At 40.3% G+C, this 23,298-nt stretch overlaps 1 protein-coding gene across 1 annotated transcript in view; it reads right to left on the bottom strand.

The window, feature by feature from the left end:
- Positions 1–23,298, bottom strand: part of Fen1 (flap endonuclease 1) — a 66,707-nt gene that overhangs the window by 5,757 nt on the left and 37,652 nt on the right. Inside the window, exon 6 of the mRNA XM_068393492.1 lies at positions 13,325–13,543. Coding sequence (XP_068249593.1) covers positions 13,325–13,543 — 219 coding nt within the window. The remainder of the gene's footprint in view (positions 1–13,324; positions 13,544–23,298) is intronic.

Genomic DNA, 23,298 nt, shown 5'->3' with positions numbered 1-23,298 from the left:
CTTCTTATGGCTCGTGAGACCAGTTCGTGCCCCGAATAATTGAGGGCATTGATCACACTAAATCGTGGGAGGTGGTTGTGGTTGACTTCTCTTTCTGGTCGTTGCTGTCGTTTAGCTAATAGGTTGGCTTTTCTATATTCTCTTCAAAGAGGTCCATACCCACTTTAACTTTGCTTCTCAACTCGTTCTTGTTGCTTGCTGAAGCTTCGAAGGTGTTGGGGTTCATGTTAGCTTCCTTGAGGGATTTCTTGGGTTGATCTTTAAATTGAAGCATATAGCGGCCTCTACGGCGATCAACCGGATTTAACTCACTGATGAGTATTTTCTTTGGTAGTCTTGTGTTCTTTACGCACATCTTATGGCCAGACCATCTTAAGCGATGTTTCGTGATCATGGCCTCAATGCTGGTGACGTTAGCTCTTTTGGAGACAGTCATTCCATTTGATTTTCATTATTGTTCTCGGTCTTTTCTGGTAAAATTGTTCCAGTTTTTTGAGGTCCTTACTATAAAGGGTCAGGTCTTGCATGCATATGATAGGGTAGATACTATAATGGCATTATATACCATCACCTTTGTATAGGTGGTTAGATTTTTGTTCATGAACACCCTAGTGGATAGTCTCCCATATGCAGTGTGGCCAGCTTGTAACCTGTTTTCAATATCTTTAGAGAAGGGGCTCTGGATGGAAAGGATGCTTCCCAGGTATGGGAAGTATTTGACACATTCAATGGTGGTTCCATCCATGGTGATGTTAGTTACTGGTGGATTTTCCATTGGTCTTGGATGGGCCAATATCTTATTTTATAAAAGTGAAATCTTATCAGATCTTAGAAAATATTCTGAGGAGGAAGTAGCTCCATTTTTCGATGAAAATTTTACCCTAATAATTACAGATTCATAAGGATGATTAAAGTTAAAAAGGGAATAGAGAACGGTAAGGTTAAATATACTTATATTAGGGTTATGACATTAACCAGTACTAAAAGAGACAAATATTGTATTATCACATTAGACACACTACGCACAATAAGTTGAGGTTAACTATACCTATATTCGGGTTATGATATTGACCAGTACTGAAAGAAAGACAAACATTTTATTACCCCAGTGCCTTGGTATATGTATGGATGTATTTATGAACTGTTAAGAGTCTATCCATCATCTTTCAGCTAGATATTTTGTAAAATTTACTTGATTCCCTCCCAAAAAGATGCCATAAATTGCAAAGGATTAGGGATAAAATGTTCCCCTCAATAAATCAAATAACTAAAGTCATCCTGTGACCACAGTATGATGTCAATAAATGTAAATCATAACAGGTTTACTATTAATAAGGATGACAAATATAAAGCCACTATGTCTTGTGATATCAACTAACCCCACCAGTATAATACTATCAAACCTTCACCTGCTGTTTCAGGATACCAACTAGCACAGCATATAGAACCATATATACATGTATATACATATATATAATATATATATATATATATATATATATATATATATATATATATATATATATATATATGTATGTGTATATATATATATATATATATATATATATATATATATATATATATATATATATATATATATATATATTGGTTTCTTCCTTTCCAGAGTTCCCAACCCCAACCTGTGATTCCGGCAGTGCTGGTGTCTCAGATGTGACATTCATCCCCCTCTAAGTCTCAGCCCCAACAGCAGTTTGTGCTGGTAAGCCAGTCACCTCAGCCTTCGACTTCGCCTGCTTTTATCCTGCCTATAAATCGCAAGGCCTGGTTCAAGGGTATAGTAGGCAACCGAGAGGGAGTAGGTTTAGAGGACCTTTTCGCTACAGGAGAGGTGGTCGAGTTTCCGGGAGGGGCAGAGGATGGGAGCCGTGGTGGCTGGCCATCAGTAACCCAATGAGGATCCGCAGGTAGGGGGGAGGTTATATCTGTTTCGTCAGAGGTGGACGTTCAACAAATGGGCGCACAGTATTGTGTCCAAAGGTCTAGGGTGGAGTTGGATTCAAGGACCACCTCCACCAGTCGCCTTTTATCAGAGTCCGACAGTAGATCTCACGGATTTCGCCCGAGATCTGATCCTCAAAAATGTGGTACAGGAAGTCAGGCGTTTAAAATTTCAAGGTCGCTAGTTCAGCATGCCAAAGAAAGACTCCAACAAACGAAGGGTCATTTTGGACCTGTATCGTTTGAATACCTTCATTCAATGCGACAAGTTCCATACGCTGACCGTTCCGTAGGTACAGACCTTACTTCCTCGTGGGGCCGTCACCACCTCTATTGATCTTACAGACGCTTACCATCATGTTCCGATAGCGCGTCATTTTCGTCCTTTCCTGGGATGCAAACGGGCATTCGCCTTCAAGGTGATGCCATTCGGTCTAAATATTGCTCCCAGGGTATTCATGAAGTTAGCGGAAGCAGTAGTCCAGGAGTTAAGAACTCAGGGCATACAGTTGGTGGCCTATCTAAACTATTGGCTTATTTGGGCCAGCAGCGACAAGGAGTGTCGCGAGGCGATGGAGAAGGTCATAAAGTTTCTGGAACATTTAGGGTTCCGAGTCAATTTCAATAAGTCCCGCCTGATTCTGGCGTCGTGCTTCCAGTGGTTAGGTCTCCAATGGGATTTGAACACCCACAAACTGTCGATTCCCCCGAGGAAAAGGAAAGAGCTCGCAAGGGGCACGAGAAAATTTCTCAAGGCCAAATTTACATCTCGCCGGGGCCAAAAGAGGGTCTCGGGTTCCCTCCAGTTTGCGTCCATCACAGACGTTCTACTGAAAGCCAAATTCAAGGATATCAATCGAGTTTGGCGGTCCAGTGCTAGTCATTAGATTCCATCTATCCTTAGGAAAACACTTCTCCCATGGACGAAGGTCAAGAACTTGGCGAAGTCGGTACCTCTTCATTTTCCTCCGCCGACGTTAATAGTCCATACGGACGCCTCCCTAAGCAGTTGGGGGGGTTATTCTCCATTCAAGAAGGTCCAGGGTTTGTGGTCGGTGACTTTTCGTCAGATGCACATCAATACTTTAGAGGCCATGGCGGTATTCTTTACTCTGAAGCTCTCCCCGTCGCAGAATCAGCATATCAGGTTGGTTCTGGACAGTGCGGTGGTAGTTCATTGCATCAACAGGGGAGGTTCCAAGTCGGGTCACATCAATCAGGTGATGATTGCCATCTTTTCCTTGGCAACAAGGAACCATTGGCATTTGACAGAAATTCACCTGGAGGTTGTCAGGAAGTATGTTTAGGAATAAAAGGATGGATATATTGGCTTTGTGTGAGACAAAGATAAAAGGGAAAGGTGAAGTGATGTTTGGTGAAATATCTGGTAGAGTGTCTGGAATTGAAAGGGGAAGAGCAAGAGAAGGTGTGGCTTTATTGCTGAGTGAATGGATGACAGGTAAAGTAGTGGAATGGAAGGAGATATCATCTAGAATAATGTGGGTAAGGGTTAGGTTGGGTAGGGAATGTTGGGTTTTTGTCAGTGCGTATGGACCAGGTTGTGAGAAAAGTGAAGAGCGGAATGAGTTCTGGAATGAATTAACTAGGTGTGTAGAAGGACTGGGTAGAAGGAATTATGTAGTTGTCATGGGTGACTTAAATGCTAGAGTGGGCACTGGAGAGGTAGAAGGTGTCATTGGGAAGTATGACGTACCAGGTGAAAATGAGAGTGGTGAGAGACTAGTAGAAATGTGTGTTGAGCAAGAGATGGTGATAAGTTCTAGCTTTTTCAAAAACAAAGATAAAAACAAGTATACATTGGTAAGAGTGGCAAATGGAAGAGTGGTAGAAAGGGCGTTAATGGATTATGTGTTGATAACTAAAATAATGTTTGGAAGCTTGAAAGACATGCACGTGTTTAGAGGTATGGCTAACGGTATGTCTGATCATTTTTTTGGTGGAAGGAATATTAGTTGTAGCAAAAGAGTGGGGGAATAGAGTAGGTGGATGTAAAAGGGAGCTAGTGAGGGTTGAAGAGCTAATAAAAAAGGGAATAAAAAGTAAATATCAAGAAAGGTTGAAAATGGCATATGACGAAGTGAAAGTAGGAGAAACGGGTAATTTAGAAGAGGAGTGGAAGTTAGTAAAAGAAAATTTTGTTGGGATTGCAAGTGATGTGTGTGGCAAGACGTTTTTCGGAGGCAGCATGAGGAAGGGCAGTGAATGGTGGAATGAAGGAGAGAAGGTAAAAGTGGAAGAGAAAAACAGGGCTTTTGAAGAATGGCTGCAGAGTAATAGTGTAGAGAAGTATGAAAGATATAGAGAGAAAAATGTGGAAGTAAAGCGCAAGGTAAGTGAGGCAAAGAGGGCAGCTGACCTGAGGTGGAGTCGAGGATTGAGTCATTCATATGAAGAGAATAAGAAGTAGTTTTGGAAAGAAGTGAAGGGAGTAAGGAAGGCTGGGTCAAGAATTGAAGAGACAGTGAAAGATGGAAATGGAAGGTTGTTAAAAGGAGAGGAGGCAAGGAAACGGTGGACGGAATATTTTGAAAGTTTACTGAATGTTGAGGATAATAGGGAGGCAGATATAATTACTGTTGCAGATGTTGAGGTGCCGGTGATGGGAGATGAGAATGAGGGAGAGATTACAAGAGAGGAAGTGAGGAGAGCACTAGATGAAACGAGAGTAGGAAAAGCATCTGGTATGGATGGTGTTAGAGCTGAGATGTTGAAGGAAGGGGGTGTGACTGTACTTGAATGGTTGTACCACTAGTGAGCCCTCACGCGACGGTACTTAGAACCATTCCATGTATCCTCAGATTTTCCATGCCCATAAGTCTCTAGAGGGGAGGAGGGAGTGAATTAAATTATATATATCCACTGGGTAAGTATGTTCAAAAATTTATTTTATATTGAAAATATCATTTTTAAACATCTGACTTACCCAGTGTATATATATATAGCTGATTGACACCCTTGGTGGAGGATCAGAGACAGCCAACATTGTTGGAACATTACTTAAGAGTTAAATAACAAGCTTAAGGGTTCGCACCTGATAAGGAAGCTGACTTTTATGATACTAGTCATTAGTCCGCTTTCCTTATGAGACCCAGCGATCCACTCAGGGGGCTGAAGACCTCTAGGAGCTGTCAAACCGGTCTAAAAGCCTCTATGTTGACAGGACCTCAACCAATACCCTTGTTCCGGGCTCTCTCAAGGAACAAAATTGACCACCAGCTAAAATCAATGATTGTGGAAGACTGCCGACCAATCTCCAAGCAACCATAAAAATACAAAAGTTCCAAGAGAAGAAAAGGGTATTAGGATTATGGGAACGTAGTGGTGGAGCCTTCCCCCCCACAGCACTTGCTGCTACAAATGGTCCCAGAGTGAAGCAGTCCTCAAAAAGAGTCTGGACACGATTCAGATAATGTGAAGCGAACACAGATATACTCCTCGAAAAGGTTGTTTCCTTAATGCTTTGCAACGATCTATTCTGCTTGAAGGCCACCGAAGTTGTTATAGTTTGAACTTCAAGCGTCTTGGCCTTTATAAAAACTTGCAGTCTGCCTTACTGCAAAGTGCACGAGCCTCTTAATTAAGAGCCTGATGAAGAATGCAAGAGCATTCTTCGACATCTGTAACGAGGACTTCTAGACCGAGCACCAAAGAGCTTCCGACTAGCCTCGCAACTCTTTCGTTCAGTTCAGATATAACTTCAGGGCTCTTACTGAGCACAGGACTCTAACTCCTCGCCAGCCACATCCGAAAGGTTCGGAATCTCAAAAGCCTTGGGTCAGGGTTGAGAAGGGTGTTCGTTCTTGGCAAGAAAGCCTAACTGCAATGAGCAGATAGCTTTGTGATCTCGAAAAAACCAATCATTTAAGCTAAAAGCATGAATCCCACTGACTCTGTGAGCTGTCGCCAGACTGACCAAAAATAGAGTCTTCATCGTGAGGTCCTTAAATGAAGGGCTCAAACCTGTCACTCATAATGAACTTCAAGACAATATTCACAATCCAAACTGGTGAATCCTGGAGCTATTGCTTTGATGTTTCAAACGATTTGAGAAGTTTCTGTAGGTCTCTAACATTAGAAAGGTCCAACCTTGATGGAAGAAGTACTCCTTGCTCCTGCAATAGCTCTAGTTGCTTCCTTCGGAAAAAACTTCTAGTTCTTGCGAGTTTTTCGATAATCTGAAGACAGTTAGATGAAAAGCTTGGAGATTTAAATGGTACCTTCCAAGTGGGGTTGTTTGAGTAAATCCACTCTTAATGAAAGACTTCTTTGAGTATCTACCATCCATTGCAGTACCTCTGTGAACCACTCTCTGAGGGCTAAAAGAGGGCCACTAGAGTCAATCCGTTCCTTTCGTGTGACAAATTATTGCATCACTTAGTAATGAATTGAACAGTGGAGATGCGTACAAGTCCATGTCACGAGCTGTTTGACGCTCGGGGTCGCATTCTGCTTGATGGTTGACATTGCGTCCCGATAGACGCTCGACATCACATCTAGCTGGACGCTCGACGTCACGTCCTGCAGGACGTCATGTTCCGCTAGAAGCTCGACGTCCCGTTAGGTGGACGTTCGACGTCACGTCTGTCTGCTTGACTCCTTGGGTTAAAATGGCTAAAAAACGACATTTAACTCGGGAGTTGAAAAGACGTTCGTCATAAAGAACATCTCAACTAGTAGCCTCACTATGCTTGGTGTCCAGGTGTGCGTTCATTCTTAGTGAAGTTACCTAACACTCATCGTCCAGGCCTGCTACTCACTTGTTGTTCGCAGGCTGATAAACTAGCATGAGCGAAGAGAGCTTCTGTTACATATATAGCAGCATAATAAAAATAGGGTCAACCTGTTGTGGTACAGGAGAAAAATAGGGTCAACCTGTTGTGGTACAGGAGAAAAATAGGGTCAACCTGTTGTGGTACAGGAGATGTCACGTCTACCACAAGCTCTCTTTCTACACCGTTTAAAAAACACACAAAGCGTCCAGAGGACGATAACCAGTTTAACGGTGGAGAAGGAGCATGAACCGATGTCATGCTAGGCTCAGACAACTGTCCTGCAACTGGGCGAGTTGGACGTTATTTGACAGTTGCCGACATCCTTAAATGATGTTTGGTAGGAGAGTTTTCTTCTGTAGAAAAAAAAAAAAAAAAAAAAAAAAAAAAAAAAAAAAAAAAAAAAAAAAAAAAAAAAAAAAAAAAAAAAAAAAAAAAAAAAAAAAACGCTCAAGACTGCTCCAAAGACTACAACTAGAAGCTTGCGGTGTCATGATAGGACGCTGATTGACCGTATTGACCGTGTCCATCTTCCTCTTCAGAGGTCTCGAAGTTGACGCCAGCCTCGTCTGGGCGCTGCATCATCCGAAGATGACGAAAAAACTTTTACCTCACCTTTCCTATGATGAAGGCGAGTGTCCTGGGAAGCGTAAATAGGTATGCTCAAGGAGGCGTCTGCTCGGGAGCTAAAGCCTCTCGTTTCCTTTGTCGTTCGACATTCCTTCTCCGAGGGGATAGGGAGCTTGGAAGAAGTTTTTAAGGTTGACATTCCTTGGAAGAGGTCTATGGATTAGAAGAACGACAGGTCCAAACAGACGCACCCTCTATTTGAGGGGTGGTACTTAGACCAAAACAAAGAGCCCAAAACTGGACAACTTCCTCCTATACACAAACCTCCAGGTATTGCTTGAAGTTCGGATGGATGAGGATGGGGAAGTAAGCATCCTGGAGGTCTAAAGAGACCATCCAGTGGACCTTTCCTACTGCTGTAAGGACTGATTTCGATGTCTCCATGGAGAACTTTGTCTTCTGAACGAAGGCGTTGAGAGCAGTGACATCCAGGACCGGACAATAGCCTCCCTCTCCAAAAAGAGAAACATTTGATGTTGCATAGCCTGTCTCTTAGGCTCCCTCTGTATTTGGCAGAGGTGTCTATCGGAGTAACTAGTAAAGGAGGTTTCACTAGGAAAAAGATTTCGCATACATCCTTATGTAATAGCACGGACCAAACATCTGCTCGTCTCCTCTCCCAGGCTCGCTAGAAGTAGTTAAGTCTGGCTCCTAATGTTGTCTGCGGTTTAGAGAAAAAGTATGCAGAAACTTTCCTGCTGATTTAGACACCAAAAACTGTGTCTTTGACCAACTCTTGAGGGAGAAGAGAGGAAGAAAAAAGGGGGTGGTGCAAAGTTATCCTGCTTCATTGCCTGCATTCCTTAAGAGACTCAGCGATCCACCCAGGGGGCTGTAAAAGTCTCTGTGAGGCTGCCAACAGGTCATCGACCTTAACGTGGCTAGACCTCCACCTTTGCTATCCTGGCATACCTGATAAGGAAGCTGAATTCATCTAGAGTTAGGCTCTTTAAGCTGCATTGAGGATGTGCTATTGCACAGCCCTACCAGCACCATCTTAGTAAACAGAGACTCCTTAGACACCTTCCTTAGCGAAAACTCTGAAGGCGGGACGAGAAGCAGCAGGCACAAAATAAATTGGAAACTTCAGAAAAAACTCTCATGAGTTTCTTAAAGTCAACTGAAGGGAGAAGGATCTTAGGAACTTCTCGTAAGAGAATTCCACTAAAAGAAAAATAGGGGAAAAGAGATCGTCAATCCCTTCCTCCTACAAGTCTCTAACCGAGGTAGAGATATCTTGTTTCCTAGGAGTCAACTCCTTAGGTCCTGAATTCTGGCCTCAATGTTTTTAGAGGTTTAATTCTCGCCCTCCAACAGACACCAAGAGTTAGTTCAAGTGGGCCTTCTGTATCTTTTAATATAGCGCCTGGCATAACAATGTTCTAACGCTAGACGCTCACGGTCATTACGATCGGAACCAAGACGTTCGCGATCTTGACACTCGACGTCAAGTCCAACTACTGGACTCTTGATGCCATGCAACTGTCTGACGCTCGATGTCACCTCTAACTGCTAGATACTCAACGTCAAGTCCAACTGCTGGAAGCTTGACGCCATGGAACTGCACGACATTCGGCGTCACGTCTAACTGCCTAACATTCGACGTCAAGTCCAACTGTTTGAAGCCAGACGCCATGCAACTGCTTGACGTTCAGCGTCACGTGCTCTCGGTACAATGCCGTTCACGATTCAGACGCTCGCAATTAAACACATTCGCGATTCCTCAAGTCAAAGCCAAAACCACACAACGTTCGACGTCACGTATTGCAACTGCTTGACGTTCAGCGTCACGTGACTCGGAACAAAGCCGTTCCCGATTTAGACGCTCGTGATCTAGACGCTCGAAACTAGCCGTTCGCGTCTAGAATGATCGATCATTGAACAAGAGAGAGAAAAAAGTTGCACTAGGTCACAAACATTGTGTCAAACTCTTACAGCAGCGTTAGTAGCTAGCTGGCCAAAGCTCTGCGTTCGGCGTTAGATAACACTTTTACCTAGCCTTACCTACAGCGAGGGCGAGTTTTCTGGGAAGCGTCAACAGGAACGCTCGAGGGGACTTCTGCTCGGGTCTTACAAGACGCTCGGCGCCAAGCTAACGCCTCTCGTTTCCTTTCGCTGATAGACATTCCTTCTCCCAGGGGTTGGGGAGCTTGAAGAGGTCTAAGGCTAGGATAACGACAGGTCCAAGCAGAAGCATCCTCCACTGAATTGCATAAATTCACTGCACTAATTTAGCACTAAAAAAACTTGCACTTTTAAACTCTTTCACATAAGACCAAAAGTAGACATGCCCGTTGTGAGAGATCTTACTATTCTGTCAAGGGCTTGAATGAAAGCACTAGGTATTCTCTGAATCCTATATAAAATGTAGCAAAATATTTTATATAAAATATTAAATGAACAGATATAGGAATAAAGTATATATAATCTGTAAACAACCCTTATTACTTAGGGGTTTCTAATAAATGATTTGCCACATTTAACAATTGGAACATCTATATATATTATACGAAAAATATTAGTATTCCCAAAAGCGAACTAGTAAACAACGATACAAAGAATCGTGAGACTATAACGAGTGTCATGAATACTACGTAGTATAAAATTGACTGTACGCTAATTTTCTTTAATTTCTGCAAAAAGATTATCAAAAGAAAATTTACTAAAAGGACAAATATTTATGTAAAATAACATATTCCTTTTTATCTTTTCATAAATAACGATACAAAGAAATTTTTAATATTGTATCGATTGACTGAGAACTGCATAGCGTAAATTAAACTGAACGCTAGTTTAGTTAATCTTTGAAAACAGATCGAAGATTATCTAAAGAAAGTATACTAAAAGGACAAAAATTTTCTTAAAATAACATAATCCTTTTATCTTATAAAACTTAAACATTTTGTAAGATAGTATTCACTTATCATTCTTTGTAGAAAAAGAAAGAAATTGCAAGTCATACTATAGCTTACATCATATGACTGTGACGTCATAGAGTAGGCGGGGGTGTTTACCTACCGCCATCATGTTTTTCGTTAGTTTACAGTAGGTTGAAAAAACTTCTAATCCTACCTTTTAAGCTATAAACATAGCGATCAAATACCAAACAAAACAAAAATAAGCGAATGCCTATACAGTAACCAATTTAGGAGTACATCACCAAGAAAACTGCCAAAATTCAGGTTAATAATAAGTGAATATCCGACGATGTTGCCTGCGTGAGTGGCAAGGAAAATCTGAGGATACATGGAATGGTTCTAAGTACCGTCGCGTGAGGGCTCACTGATGGTACACCTAGCTACTCAATGTGCGATTGCCGCGAGTTTTGAATTTCTGCCGTGACGTCAGGGACTTAAGCTATATCCACCGGGTAAGTTAGATGTTTAAAATGGAGAGTTACTTGAGGAGGTGGATCAGTTTAAGTACTTGGGGTCTGTTGTTGCAGCAGATGGTGGAGTGGAAGCAGATGTACGTCAGAGTGAATGAAGGATGCAAAGTGTTGGGGCAGTTAAGGGAGTAGTAAAAAATAGAGGGTTGGGCATGAATGTAGAGTTCTGTATGAGAAAGTGATTGTACCAACTGTGATGTATGGATCAGAGTTGTGGGGAATGAAAGTGACGGAGAGACAGAAATTGAATGTGTTTGAGATGAAATGTCTAAGGAGTATGGCTGGTGTACAGTGAACCCTCGCTACTTCGCGGTTCGACCATCGCGGATTCACCACTTCGCGGATTTTTTCCATAACCCATATATATACAGTAATATATATATATATATATGTATGCATGTATTTATGTATATATGTAGGTATGTATATGTGTATACATATAAATATAATATATATATATATATATACACACACACACACACACACACATATATATATATATATATATATATATATATATATATATATATATATATATCTATATATCTAAAGTAGGAAGATGTGATGTAGTTCTAAGGGAAAAGTATGGGAAATATGTCTGGGTAATAAGCAAAGCTCTACCTCCAGTTTGTTTCTACATTATGATCAGAGATAAATGTAAACAAAACATTGGTTGCCATTTTTTATCGTGCTTTTTAGCATGTTTAGGAAATGCATGATATAAAATCACCTTTAATATTTGTGCCTTTTTTAGTTTAGGGTACTGTAGTACATGCATTAAGTGTTCTGTACATTAAAGGGTAGTTTGTTAACAGTACTACGTACAAGGGAAGGTTTTAAAAGTCTGAATATACATGTTGAATAAATAGGTAAATATGGTGTCACTACTTCGCGGATTTTCACCTATCGCGGCCGCGACTGGAACCTATCTACAGCGATAAACGAGGGTTCACTGTATCTCGAGTAGATAGGGTTCGGAACGAAGTAGTGAGGGTGAAAGAAATGAGTTAGCAGCTAGAGTGGATATGAATATGTTGAGGTGGTTTGGCCATGTTGAGAGAATGGAAAATGGCTGTCTGCTAAAGAAGGTGATGAATGCAAGAGTTGATGGGAGAAGTACAAGAGGAAGGCCAAGGTTTGGATGGATGGATGGAGTGAAGGAATCTCTGGGTGATAGAAGGATAGATGTGAGAGAGGCAAGAGAGCGCGCTAGAAATATGAATGAATGGCGAGCGATTGTGACGCAGTTCCGGTAGGCTCTGCTGCTTCCTCCGGTGCCTTGGAAGACCGCGGAGGTAGCAGCAGTAGGGGATTCAGCGTTATGAAGCTTCATCTGTGGTGGATAATGGGGGAGGGCTGTGGCACCCCTAGCAGTACCAGTTGAACTCGGTTGAGTCCCTTGTCAGGCTGGGAGGAACATAGAGAGGAGAGGTCCCCTTTTCTGTTTCATTTGTTTGATGTCAGCTACCCCACAAATTGGGGGAAATGCATTGGTATATGTATGTATGTATACATAAATTATGCCATTGGGATCAAACCCTAGTCTATTCAAATAAAAAGCAAGGTAGCTTGTAATCAAACACAACCAGCAGTTTTAAAATTAGAACAGAACTTGAGTGCTTGCTGTATTTCAGGATTTGTGGCTGTAGGAGAACATAAGCTGCCCCTACACAACGAACACAGAGGATAAGGGTAGGAAAGGGTATAGAATGAACACAATGGGTCCACGTGGGGACCGCGTAAGACACAAAAGGAGGGTCGGGGACACAAAGGGTCGCACTGGGTAAGGAGAGAGCGTCGAGATGTTATCGGGACGCGACCAGAGAACTTACTGGAGATCGAGACCTGAGCAAGCATGCTCTCTGACCTGGGGTTAGCCTCAGGGCATGTATCACTCCACCTGAGGTTACCCCTCATAGAAAACGGGACTAGGGTAAACTACACAAAACTCTGGTCGGTTGGGAGGAGATCCCAGATACTCCTAAGAAAGTAGTTTGAGGTAAGTACTCCGTGTTGGAACAAATATATGTTGGTTTGTGGATACTAATCCAAAGGAAGCACTAACTATATTTTATGGAAAATGGATTTACAGGATTTAGGACATGCCCCAGTTTCTATGGTTGGAAGACATTCAGCCTAGGTAAAATAAATATTAAAGATAACATGGCGGTCGTACATTAGCTTTTAAATGAAATGGCCTTTTGGATCTGGTTGTTAAAATAAACACAAACAATGTACAAAAGAGAGAAGCAAGAATAATGACTATAGAAGGTGCTAAGCAAAAATGAACTAAATAAAAAAATACAAAGGAAAAAACCTAAAGAATATTGTACTTAAGTTAGTAAGGCAACCCTTAAAATACACAAACTGATAGATTTAGGACCTGATTAGAAGGAAAGAACTACTATATGCACAGAAAATTTGTGCTAGTCTCAAACCTTCCAACTAAGTGCTACAGTATTTCCATTTTGACTTACATGCTATAATTCTAGTATGACAACCAAATGAAGCACATGCAGTCCATAGACTCTCAAAATATAAAAGAAAAAATACAAACCTCAACCTCTTTGGGATCCTTGACTTCGGGCTCTACAAAAAGTCTTCGGGCTTCTTCAAATGGCCACTCTGCTGGGGGAGGATATTTCTTCTTGTCAATCGATTCAAGAATTTTATCAATTTTTTTATGATTGCGAATAAGTTCGATAGCCCTTTTGGGGCCAATACCCTTAATGCTGTCACAATAATCGCAGCCTAATAAAATACACATGTCGATGAACTGAAAAGAAGTGAACAATTGTAAATTACTGTATAAAGTTCTGGAGTAAAAAAATATTCTAGGAGAAATAAAATGCACATGTTGATAGTGAAAAGAAATGGAATATTGTAACTGCTGTATATTGTTCCAGAGTAAAAAAAAAAATATTCTAAATGTTTCAATAACAAAAAATACAAACCCATAAAGCCTTTCTATAAATACTCTCAATTTCCCATCTTTCTAAAATACAATAGATCAAAACAAAAGCCTATGACCCCAAAAAGGGAAAGCATCCCATTGTAGAATAAGCTATAAAAAAATACAGCAGTGTATCATCATCATCTCCCCCTATGCCTAATGACGCAAAGGCTCGCCAGTCGTCTCTATCTTGAGCTTTTAATTCAATACTTCTCCATTCATTATCTCCTACTTCGTGCCTCATAGTTGTCAGCCATGTAGGTCTGAGTCTTCCAACTCTTCTAGTGTCTTGTGGAGTTCAACGAAACGTTTGGTGAACTAACCTCTCTTGGGGAGTGTGAAGAGCATGCCCAAACCATTTCCATCTACCCCTCAACTTGATCTTATCCACATATGGCACTCGAATAATCTCTCTTAAAGTTTCATTTCTAATCCTGTCCTGCCATTTAACTCCAATAAACTATTGGAGATTGCTTCATTGTGATATCATGACTCATTTTCACATATCACCGAACTCGCTAAGTTAATATATTATCTGATTTTTATATGTAATTTCAGGCAACGTGATTTCCAAATTTTACTAAACCTAGCCATTGTCTAATTTGTTTTTTTTAATCTTTCACTGAACTCTAATTCTAAAGACCCTATATTAGAGATCATAGTTCCTAAATACTTCAATAATTCTACCTCAATAATCCTTTCTCCTTCTAATATTTCATCTTACATTGCATACTCCGTTCTCATCATCTCCGTCTTTCTTCTATTTATCTTGAGACCAACCTTGTGTGATATTTCATGCATTCTGGTAAGCAAGCATTGCAAATCTTGTGGTTTTCTGCTAATATGGACAGCATCACCAGCATACTCTAAGACTGCTAATTTCCTACTACCATTCCAGTCCAATCCTTCTCCACCATCTCTTGACTGTTCTACGTATTACAAAATCCATGAGAAGCATAAACAACATAGGTGACAACACATTCCCTTGGAGTAGTCCACTGTAAATTCATTTGATAGGACTCCATTAACTTTCCACTTGCTATGCTCATGAAAAGACTTGATCAAATTCCCATATTTCAGAGGAAGTCCATAATAACGCAGGACTCTCAACTAATTCTTACTGGCGCACACTACCAAAGGCTTTTTCATAGTCCACAAATGCCATCGAAAGTGGATTTTTATATTCTATGCATTGCTGTACAATGGATTTTTATATTCTATGCATTGCTGTACAAGTCTCAAAATAAAAAAATTGGTCAGTAAAACTTATACAATTCTGAAATCCTTCTTGTTCATCTCTCAGCTTTTCATCAATATTTCACTCCTCTCTCTTTAGAATAAGCATACTATATATTTTCATAACAATTGACATAAGTGTGATGCCTCTGTAATTATTGCAATCGGTCAGGTCTACTTTTTATAAATTTTCACCAACACTTCTAACTCCCATTCATCAGGTTTTGCCTCTTCATGCCAAATCCTACAAAATAAATCTCGTAAGTATTCGTGGAGTCGGTTCGTTTTCAACCAGTATCATCTCAGTAGTTATTCCATCATATTTCGGGGCTTTCCATAAGTTTTTTGAGGATAGCTTCGACTTCAAAACGCACTGAATTCATACATGGGCACATCAAGGTCTTCATCAGCTTCAGGTATATCAATAAAATTATTCGCTCCGTCTCCTATTCATAACATCACTAAAGTGTTAAGTGTTCCATCAAGGTAAATAAATATTATACACAAGTAACATGAAATAACTATGAACTGAGACAGAAGCATTTGCATCAAGTCTGAACTTCATAACTGATTCAGCTACTAGATCAGAGCCAAATGAAACTTCTACAGTATAATGCATCGTAGTATCAATAAATATAAGTGTGCTAGACCTTATAACATTTTATTGAGAATATCAGTATATGAAGTAGATAATTTTAGTGATTTATAATATAGACTATGTCTTTAGTCCTCACCTGCTGTTATCTATTGATTTTATGAATTACTTGCAAAAACACAACTAAAAGAACTTTATATTTTGGTTATTCTGACATTGTGAGATTGAAAATATCATACTTAATGTTTTACAAAAGCAATAAACATTTTGTTATAGGAAATACTATTTACCATTGAATTAGCATATCAGTTGACAATGATGCTTCCTTTATCTATACAAAATGTTTTTCAATTCTTCACCCTAACACCAGGATTTGTGTTTCTAAATTTTATATGTAAAGATGAAATTACTTAAATATTGCTTCACTTTACCGCTGCGAAAGAAAAAGAGAATAAAGAGAACAGAAGATGAGTCACAAAACGAAAGAAAGAAATATTATACAACTTATTCTTACAACAAACCAACTTCACAAAGGACAATACAGTACTGTACACAAAATTGTGATAAAGTAAAAGTCCCAGGACTTATGACCCCCTTTCTGCCTCTCATGATTTTTCCCACAAAGTAACATTTACCATCGAGCATGTTTGTGATTTATTATCCTACAGTTTCTGGGATAATCATCATCTCCTACACCTATTGACGCAAAGGGCGTCAATGTGACTAAAACAGTAGACCTTAAAACACCGCTGAAGAACAACATATTCTCTTCCTATTCTCAATGGACAGATCATAAAAACATTGGTGACAGACCATGTGCTGCCTTGGGACTGGCAAACATCGAGAAAAGACCATGCACTGCATTGGACTGGTTGGCTCTTCTCCGAGTATACAAATACCAGAAATATACTGCACCAATATATACTGTATATTGGTAAAAGGTAATGTGCAGCATAGGGACTGGGACGATCTGTTCCTAATATAAAACTAAGAGTAAAAACAAAACTTTCTTTGCTGGCTACAAACGAAAAGCCTATACCGTACTTCACAAAATCATAAAACCAGTTCAAAATAATTTCAGAATTGGAATCTATTTGGTCCCCTAGATCAAATAAAAATGGCAGTTTATCGAAAACGTCCCATCTGACGGTCTGTTGGACGTGAGTTTAAGACCCGCTCAAGCTCGATAGTATCTAGTAGTACAGGAGCCTATAGGTCTACCTGCCAAGTAATCATCAGCCATTACCTGGTCGTAGGATTACATGGTCAGTCTTTAGGGCACTGACCTGTCCCTTGCCTTTGCCATTTATGAATAACCTTTAAACAGAACTCTTCTACTCTCTGCATCTCAATATTTGAAGGATTAGCTTAGACCCTTCATAAGCTCCACTTAGAACTACTGTCTGGAGTAGTAAGATAAATATCACATTTAACAGGTTTATTGGAATATATATACAAAAAAAAAAACAAAAAAAAAACACACAACTTCCTTTAACCCTGCAGTGATCCCGCCCGTGACAAAATTCCTGTCAGGCTCAGGACTTTTGGCCGCAGAGCAATGATGTCATGTATCAACCAACTTATGCTGATCTTTCGTACAAAGGAATGAAGATATAAACAAACTGAAAATCCTATTAGAAAACTAAATAAATTTTCTATATAGGACTTATGGTTACATGAAAGGATGGCACCAAAGTGAGTCACAGGATCCTTAGAGGGGAAAAGTATTCAAAAAGTTCAAACTTGCAACGAATGTTTCCATGTAGAACAGGCCGACATAATTATCTTTTTATAGTTTATGTATGAGATATCTATTTTTATATGGACAACTAGATACTGTTCTCAAAGTAATAAACAACTAGATACTGTTCTTTAAGGAATTTATTCTAACTGTTAATTACTTCTCTTGTAGTTATTCACTTCCTTCCCTCACTGGGCTATTTTTCCGTTGGAGCCATTGGGCTTATAGCATCCAGTTTTTCAAACTAAGGTTGTAACTTGGCTAGCAATAATAATTATAAAATGTTGGACATTATACAGTACAAACAAAGCATATATGACTGTGTATAACTCAAACATTTGACAAAGAACGATCTAACTGGATAATCAAATCCTTCTCTAAAATTTTTCTTGGAGGAAAAAACATTTGTATGAAGATTACACAAAATATAAATAGTTGATCCTTCATTTAACAATCACTTTACATAGTCTAGTCACGTCTGTAGGATCCAAGTAAGAAAGAGATTTAATACCAACCAAATTATTCAACTAAAAGAAACTGCTAAATTTTTAAAAAATAATTCATATTTTTCCTAGCTATACAAACCCCGAGTCATTTAAATGGAGTTTATCCAGCTGTGGTTTTGTTACGACCAGAATTAAGGAAATTGTAGGATTCTGGTAACACTGAATGGTTCCCAGCACCCACCCACGCAGAGGAGGACCAGCCGAGTTAGCGGGACTTCGCATCACTTCCTCATGGTCAAGACTTGAGGGGTGGATGAGGCGAGACAAATTAAATGACTCGGGTTTGTATAACTAGGAAAAATCCAAATTACAGGGAATTTCTAAAAATTCGTAGTTTGTTCCTAAGTAAATACAAACCCTTGGCATTTAAATGGGAGTCTTCCTTAGGTGGGGAAGAAGTCTCAGTGAAAGATAGGATGTCTGTCTGACCCTTGACCCAAAGGGTAAAACAAACCAATCTACAGTACAGCAGCTCATATAAGAGGCAAGGTCGAGATACAGTATAAACAAGCGTGTAATTTTGTATGAGCAAAATTAACAAAATCCAATATTTAAAATCGAAATTAATGTCACAAACATTCTTACCTGGTCTTCTATGCTGACAATCCCAATGAAGGGATGCTCTGATGTGGAGGAATAATTCATTCATTCTGCTTTCATACACACTTACGCTGAAAATAACTGATGCGTGACAAAGGGTTGACCATCCTGCAAAGGCACACGTCTCATGCTATTTGCTGTGCTACTACCACTGGGACCATAAAGCATTCAGCAATCTGTGGGAGCAGTCTTTTCAGTAATGTGCAGTGAAGGAGCTTTGTCTCCTCCAAACATCTGTACTAAGGACTTGAGGTACTGATTGGTTCTTGCAGAATGCTAAGGTTGCAGCAACACCACGAATGTCATGTGCTTTGGGAGAGGGGTTACACTCGAGAGTTTCTCCCGAAGATTTATAGGTTTTAAGGATGACTTAACGTAATAAGAAAGATTTAGTGTTCTTAGTTACACTCTTCTTGTTTCAACTTGTGCTTACTAACAAGTTAGAGATGGATGGACAGACAAATGGGAACAGTTCTTTTAAAGTAATGACGAACTGCCCTTACGGGACAAGGTAACAAACTGTCCGGATCATCAGTTACCTCCTTGATCGCCGAGATGGAGGATACTGATCTATTATCATTAATTGATGGATTTTAGATCTTGACAATACTATTATTATTATTTGCTAAGCTACAACCGTAATTGGAAAAGCAGGATGGTATGAACCCAAGGGTTCCAACAGGGAAAATAGCCCAGTGAGGAAAGGAAATAAGGAAAAACTAGAAAAGAAGTATAAGAAAAATAATAACATTAAAATATATCTTTCATCTATAAACTATAAAAACTCGAAAATAACAGGAGGATAAAACCTATAAAATAACAAGAGGAAGAGAAACAAGAAAGAATAATGTGTGCAAGTGTACCTTACAGTAAGAGATCTCTAACCCAAGACAGTGGAAGACCATGGTGCAGAAGCTACGGCACTTCCCAAGACTAGAGAAAAATGGTTTGATTTTGGAGTGTCCTCCTCTTAGAAGAGCTGCTTACCAAAGCTAAAGAGTCTCTTCTACCATAGCCAAGAGGAAAGTAGCCACTGAACAATTTCAGTACAGTAGTTAACCTCTTGAGAGAAGAATTGTTTGGTAATTTCAGTGGTGTCAAGTGTATGAGGAAAGAGGAAAATATGTAAAGAATAGGCCAGACTATTCTGTGTATGCGTCAGCAAAGATGAAATGAGCCGTAACCAGAGAAAGGGATCCAATGTAGTACTGTCTGGTCAGTCAAAGGACCTAGTAATTCTCTGGCGGTAGTATCAGAGAATGACAGATCCTTCCAACACCTGGAGTGTGAAATGAGATAAGATAGGCCATGTATTTCTCTCACTTTCTCTGAAGAGGCTACAGCTAGAAGGAAGACAGTCTTGTCTTAAGAGTAAAGTCTCGATCTGAAGCTTTGTGGAGGGGTTCGTATGGTGCCATCTTTAGGAGCCTCAAAACATTAATCATACTTCAAATTCCCAAAGTCAGCAAGACTGCTCAAAATTCATGATCAAAGCTGAGAATTCCCACGAGGAGGAGTCATCAACTCCTTTTATTCTGCTGCTTCATGAAACTTTCTAACATGAGGTTGATGTGGAAAGTTTGGCCAATCTGGAAGTTCCCTTAGAACTTCTGAGAAGATCCAGAAAACCTGGGTACCACTCCACATTAGGCCACTTCGGCCCAACCAGGGTTACTCTTAGATTTTGTGATGATCTGACTTTGTTCAGCAATTAACAGATCAGGTAGAACGGGGGGAAGGCATAGACGTCTAATCCGTTCCACAGGTGTTGAAATGAGTCTTCCATCCCTGTAACTGGGTCCTGAACTAGAGAACAATAAACAAGGGAGTTTGTTGTGCAGATGAGTGGCAAACATGTCTATAATCAGGGATCCCCACAAAGTTAGGACTCATTGCCACTTTAAGATTCAAAGACTATTCTGAACCAACTATTGTCCCTAGTCAGCTCAGATTATCTGCTATTACATTCCTCTTCCCAGGAATGATTCGCGCTGAAAGGTGAACAGCATTTACTTGGGTTAAATGCTGCACTCCTACCAATAGCTGGCATAGCAGATGGGATACTGAGGCTCCCCGTGTTGTCATTCATCACCACAACCGAGTAATCCCTCACTGTTTCTGAAGTGGAGTAACGCTACGTAGTTGCTTTCAATCTAGGTAATTTATGTGAAAGGATGGGCAAAAAGCATCTGAAAAAAAGAAGACACTCTGGAGTTGTAACCTGTATGGGAACAGATTCTTCAAAAGTGTTAATGGAGGATCAGATATCTGAGAATATTGACTCTCTGGTGCCAATTGGTGAGAGCGAAGGTGTATCCTCTCAAAGGAAAGATAGCGCAGGAGCTTGTAACATGAGTGAGCTGGAAGGAAATCTTTTTTCAGAAAGGTTAGTGCAACCTGTCTCAATCTCTGGATTATGTCCGAGGATGGATACACACTAGCTTGGGGTGAATCTAAATCCATGACCATGTACCATAAGCGGCATTAAGGAACGAGGCTGAACTTCTCGAAACTTAAACGGACCCACGGCTCCTCACAAAAATTGAGCAGAAGGTTCCTATGACGGATGAGCTGTGATCTTGACACTGCCAGAAGTAGCCAGTTATCCAGGTACCTCAAGAGTCTTATCCCATGGCATGTGCCCAAGAGGAGACCAGAGTGAAGAGATGACTGAATACTGATACACTTTCTCCTTGAGAAGGAAACACAATTATTCCTTGACCTAGGATGGACAAGGATTTGGAAGCACGCATCATTAAGGTCTATGGTCAACAGGAAGTCGTTCGGTCTGATGGCCTCAATTACAGCACTGTGCTTCGGATCTCTATCTTGAACCTCGTTTGAAGCAAAAACTGGTTCAAGCTGAATGTCTCCACCCTCCTGTCAGTCACTCTACCAGGAAGATAGCAACATATCCGGGACTTCCTCTATTGTATCCTTCATGAGCATCTGACTCATCTTTTTTTGGTAAGAGATTTTTCAGAGATACCTTCGTGTGAAATGATGGGTCCATCAGAGTTTAAATTAGTGAACGGCGACAGCTAGTGAAAGGGACGCGATACCTACCTAGAAAGAATAACTTCTGCTACCCCAGGATCTTCCCTATGCACCTCGTCCAATGACTTTGCAATTATCCATCCACCGGTGGTAAGCCGAGGGACATGCCTTCCCTACCGGGATCCTCAACAGCCTCTGCTCCGGCTAGCGGGATACCATCTATGATGAAAGGCACCTACAGTATCCTGTCTTTTAAAGGCTATAGTATTCTTCGTCTCAGGTAGCAGACAGCGCTGTCATACCTGCTCAAGAGATGGTTTTGAAACCTGTTGAGAAGCTACAAAACAAGATGCTGTGGACCTTTTCAAAGAAAGGAAGTCTAGCTAGTCTTCTCACACAGGGAAGTGTAGAGTGGTCAATAATAATGGAATTTCTTAAAGAGAGAGCATCTATTTGAGTAATTTGTTTAATACACTTAACAAGTACCACATCCCTCCTCATTAGGATGCAGTTACCCTTACAAGGAGGCAGGCTGGTGGAGAACAAATTCTAGGGCTTTTGGCCCCAAAAGTATGAAGACATAATGCCTTTTCATCTCCATATAATTCAAGTTTTCTAAAATAGCAAAATATGACACAGACCCTAACCAAGGGTCAGACCAGGGTCATGCTTGGAAGGCCAACATGCTGAAACTTCCCTATTCTGCAGCTCAGGAGCTGAGAACATAAGATGAGAAAGTTTGTCACTCAATATTCCCAGGGTTAAATCGAAAGGGGATCGGGTATGCCCCAGTGTTACAATTAAACTTTCTTTGACTCGATAAGGCAGATAAAGTTAATTTTAATGACTGACTCGATAAGGTAGGTAAAGGTAATTTTAATGACTGATTCGACCTTAGAGAATTCTTCGTATAAAACATTTCCTTGTTCAATAACACTAGCATGTCTCTACCTTGATTTGAAAAAGGTAAGTCAAACTTACGACACTTATTTCGAGGCTCTGCGAAGTCTGTCAATTGTACAGCGCCTACCTGAAAATTGGGTGCTCACCATGCTTAATCAGACGCATTAATTTGAAAAAGTGCGAGGCTTTCCCTGAGCCTGATGTTGGTACCTTTAAGGGGTGAACGCAGGAGACGTACCGCCGTATTAGTTACTTGCTCAGAAGTCCTCGATCATATTTGTTGGATTGGAAGCTCTAGTACTCTGCTTCAACCTAGAAGTAGTCGGTTCCGGTTTTGGAAAAATTTGCAAGCTCCTCACTCTTTCCAGAATGTCTTTCCTCTCTCGGCAGGGTCCTGAAGTTATGAGATGAGGCAATAGAATCTGAACAGAAAGGATTCTAGTTAAAATACATTTGATACATATGACCATTAAAGGAAGAAGGGAGAGAGGGCTTCGTCTCCTCTGAATTTGAAACCTGTGAAGAAGAATAATAAGACCTGTCTGCTGTATCTCACTGATGTCCATATCCTGGTGCAGAATTATATGATGGGGAGTATGACTTTTGTCTCTTACGAGGAAGTTGGTCCCAAAAGTCGGCAGTTGGTGCAATACAAGGAAGTGGCGGGTACGGTTCAGCCGCAATTGTCCACTCATAATCTATGTTTTGGCTTCGGTTTAAATTCTCTTGAAGCTAATTTAACTGATCTAGACACAAGCACTGATGTGGATAATTTTGTATTACCATTTCTAGAGGGAGTTTAAAAGGTATAAATCAATCTAGCCGAGGTTGGATATCTAATTCTTGACAGTACGAGTTGTAGTTGATTGTGGAATGGCGGCCTCGTACTCCGCTTGTAAGCGAGATGTTATGAAGTGTTCAGTTGATGCATCTACTTAAGGAAGCGTTCAAGTGCAAGAATACTTGTTTACTTGTTAACTGACAGACTCCATAAAAGAAA

The sequence above is a fragment of the Palaemon carinicauda genome, chromosome 19 (genome assembly GCF_036898095.1).
Source record: "Palaemon carinicauda isolate YSFRI2023 chromosome 19, ASM3689809v2, whole genome shotgun sequence".
Classification (NCBI taxonomy): Eukaryota; Metazoa; Arthropoda; class Malacostraca; order Decapoda; family Palaemonidae; genus Palaemon; species Palaemon carinicauda.
This window is presented reverse-complemented; position numbering and strand designations above follow the sequence as displayed.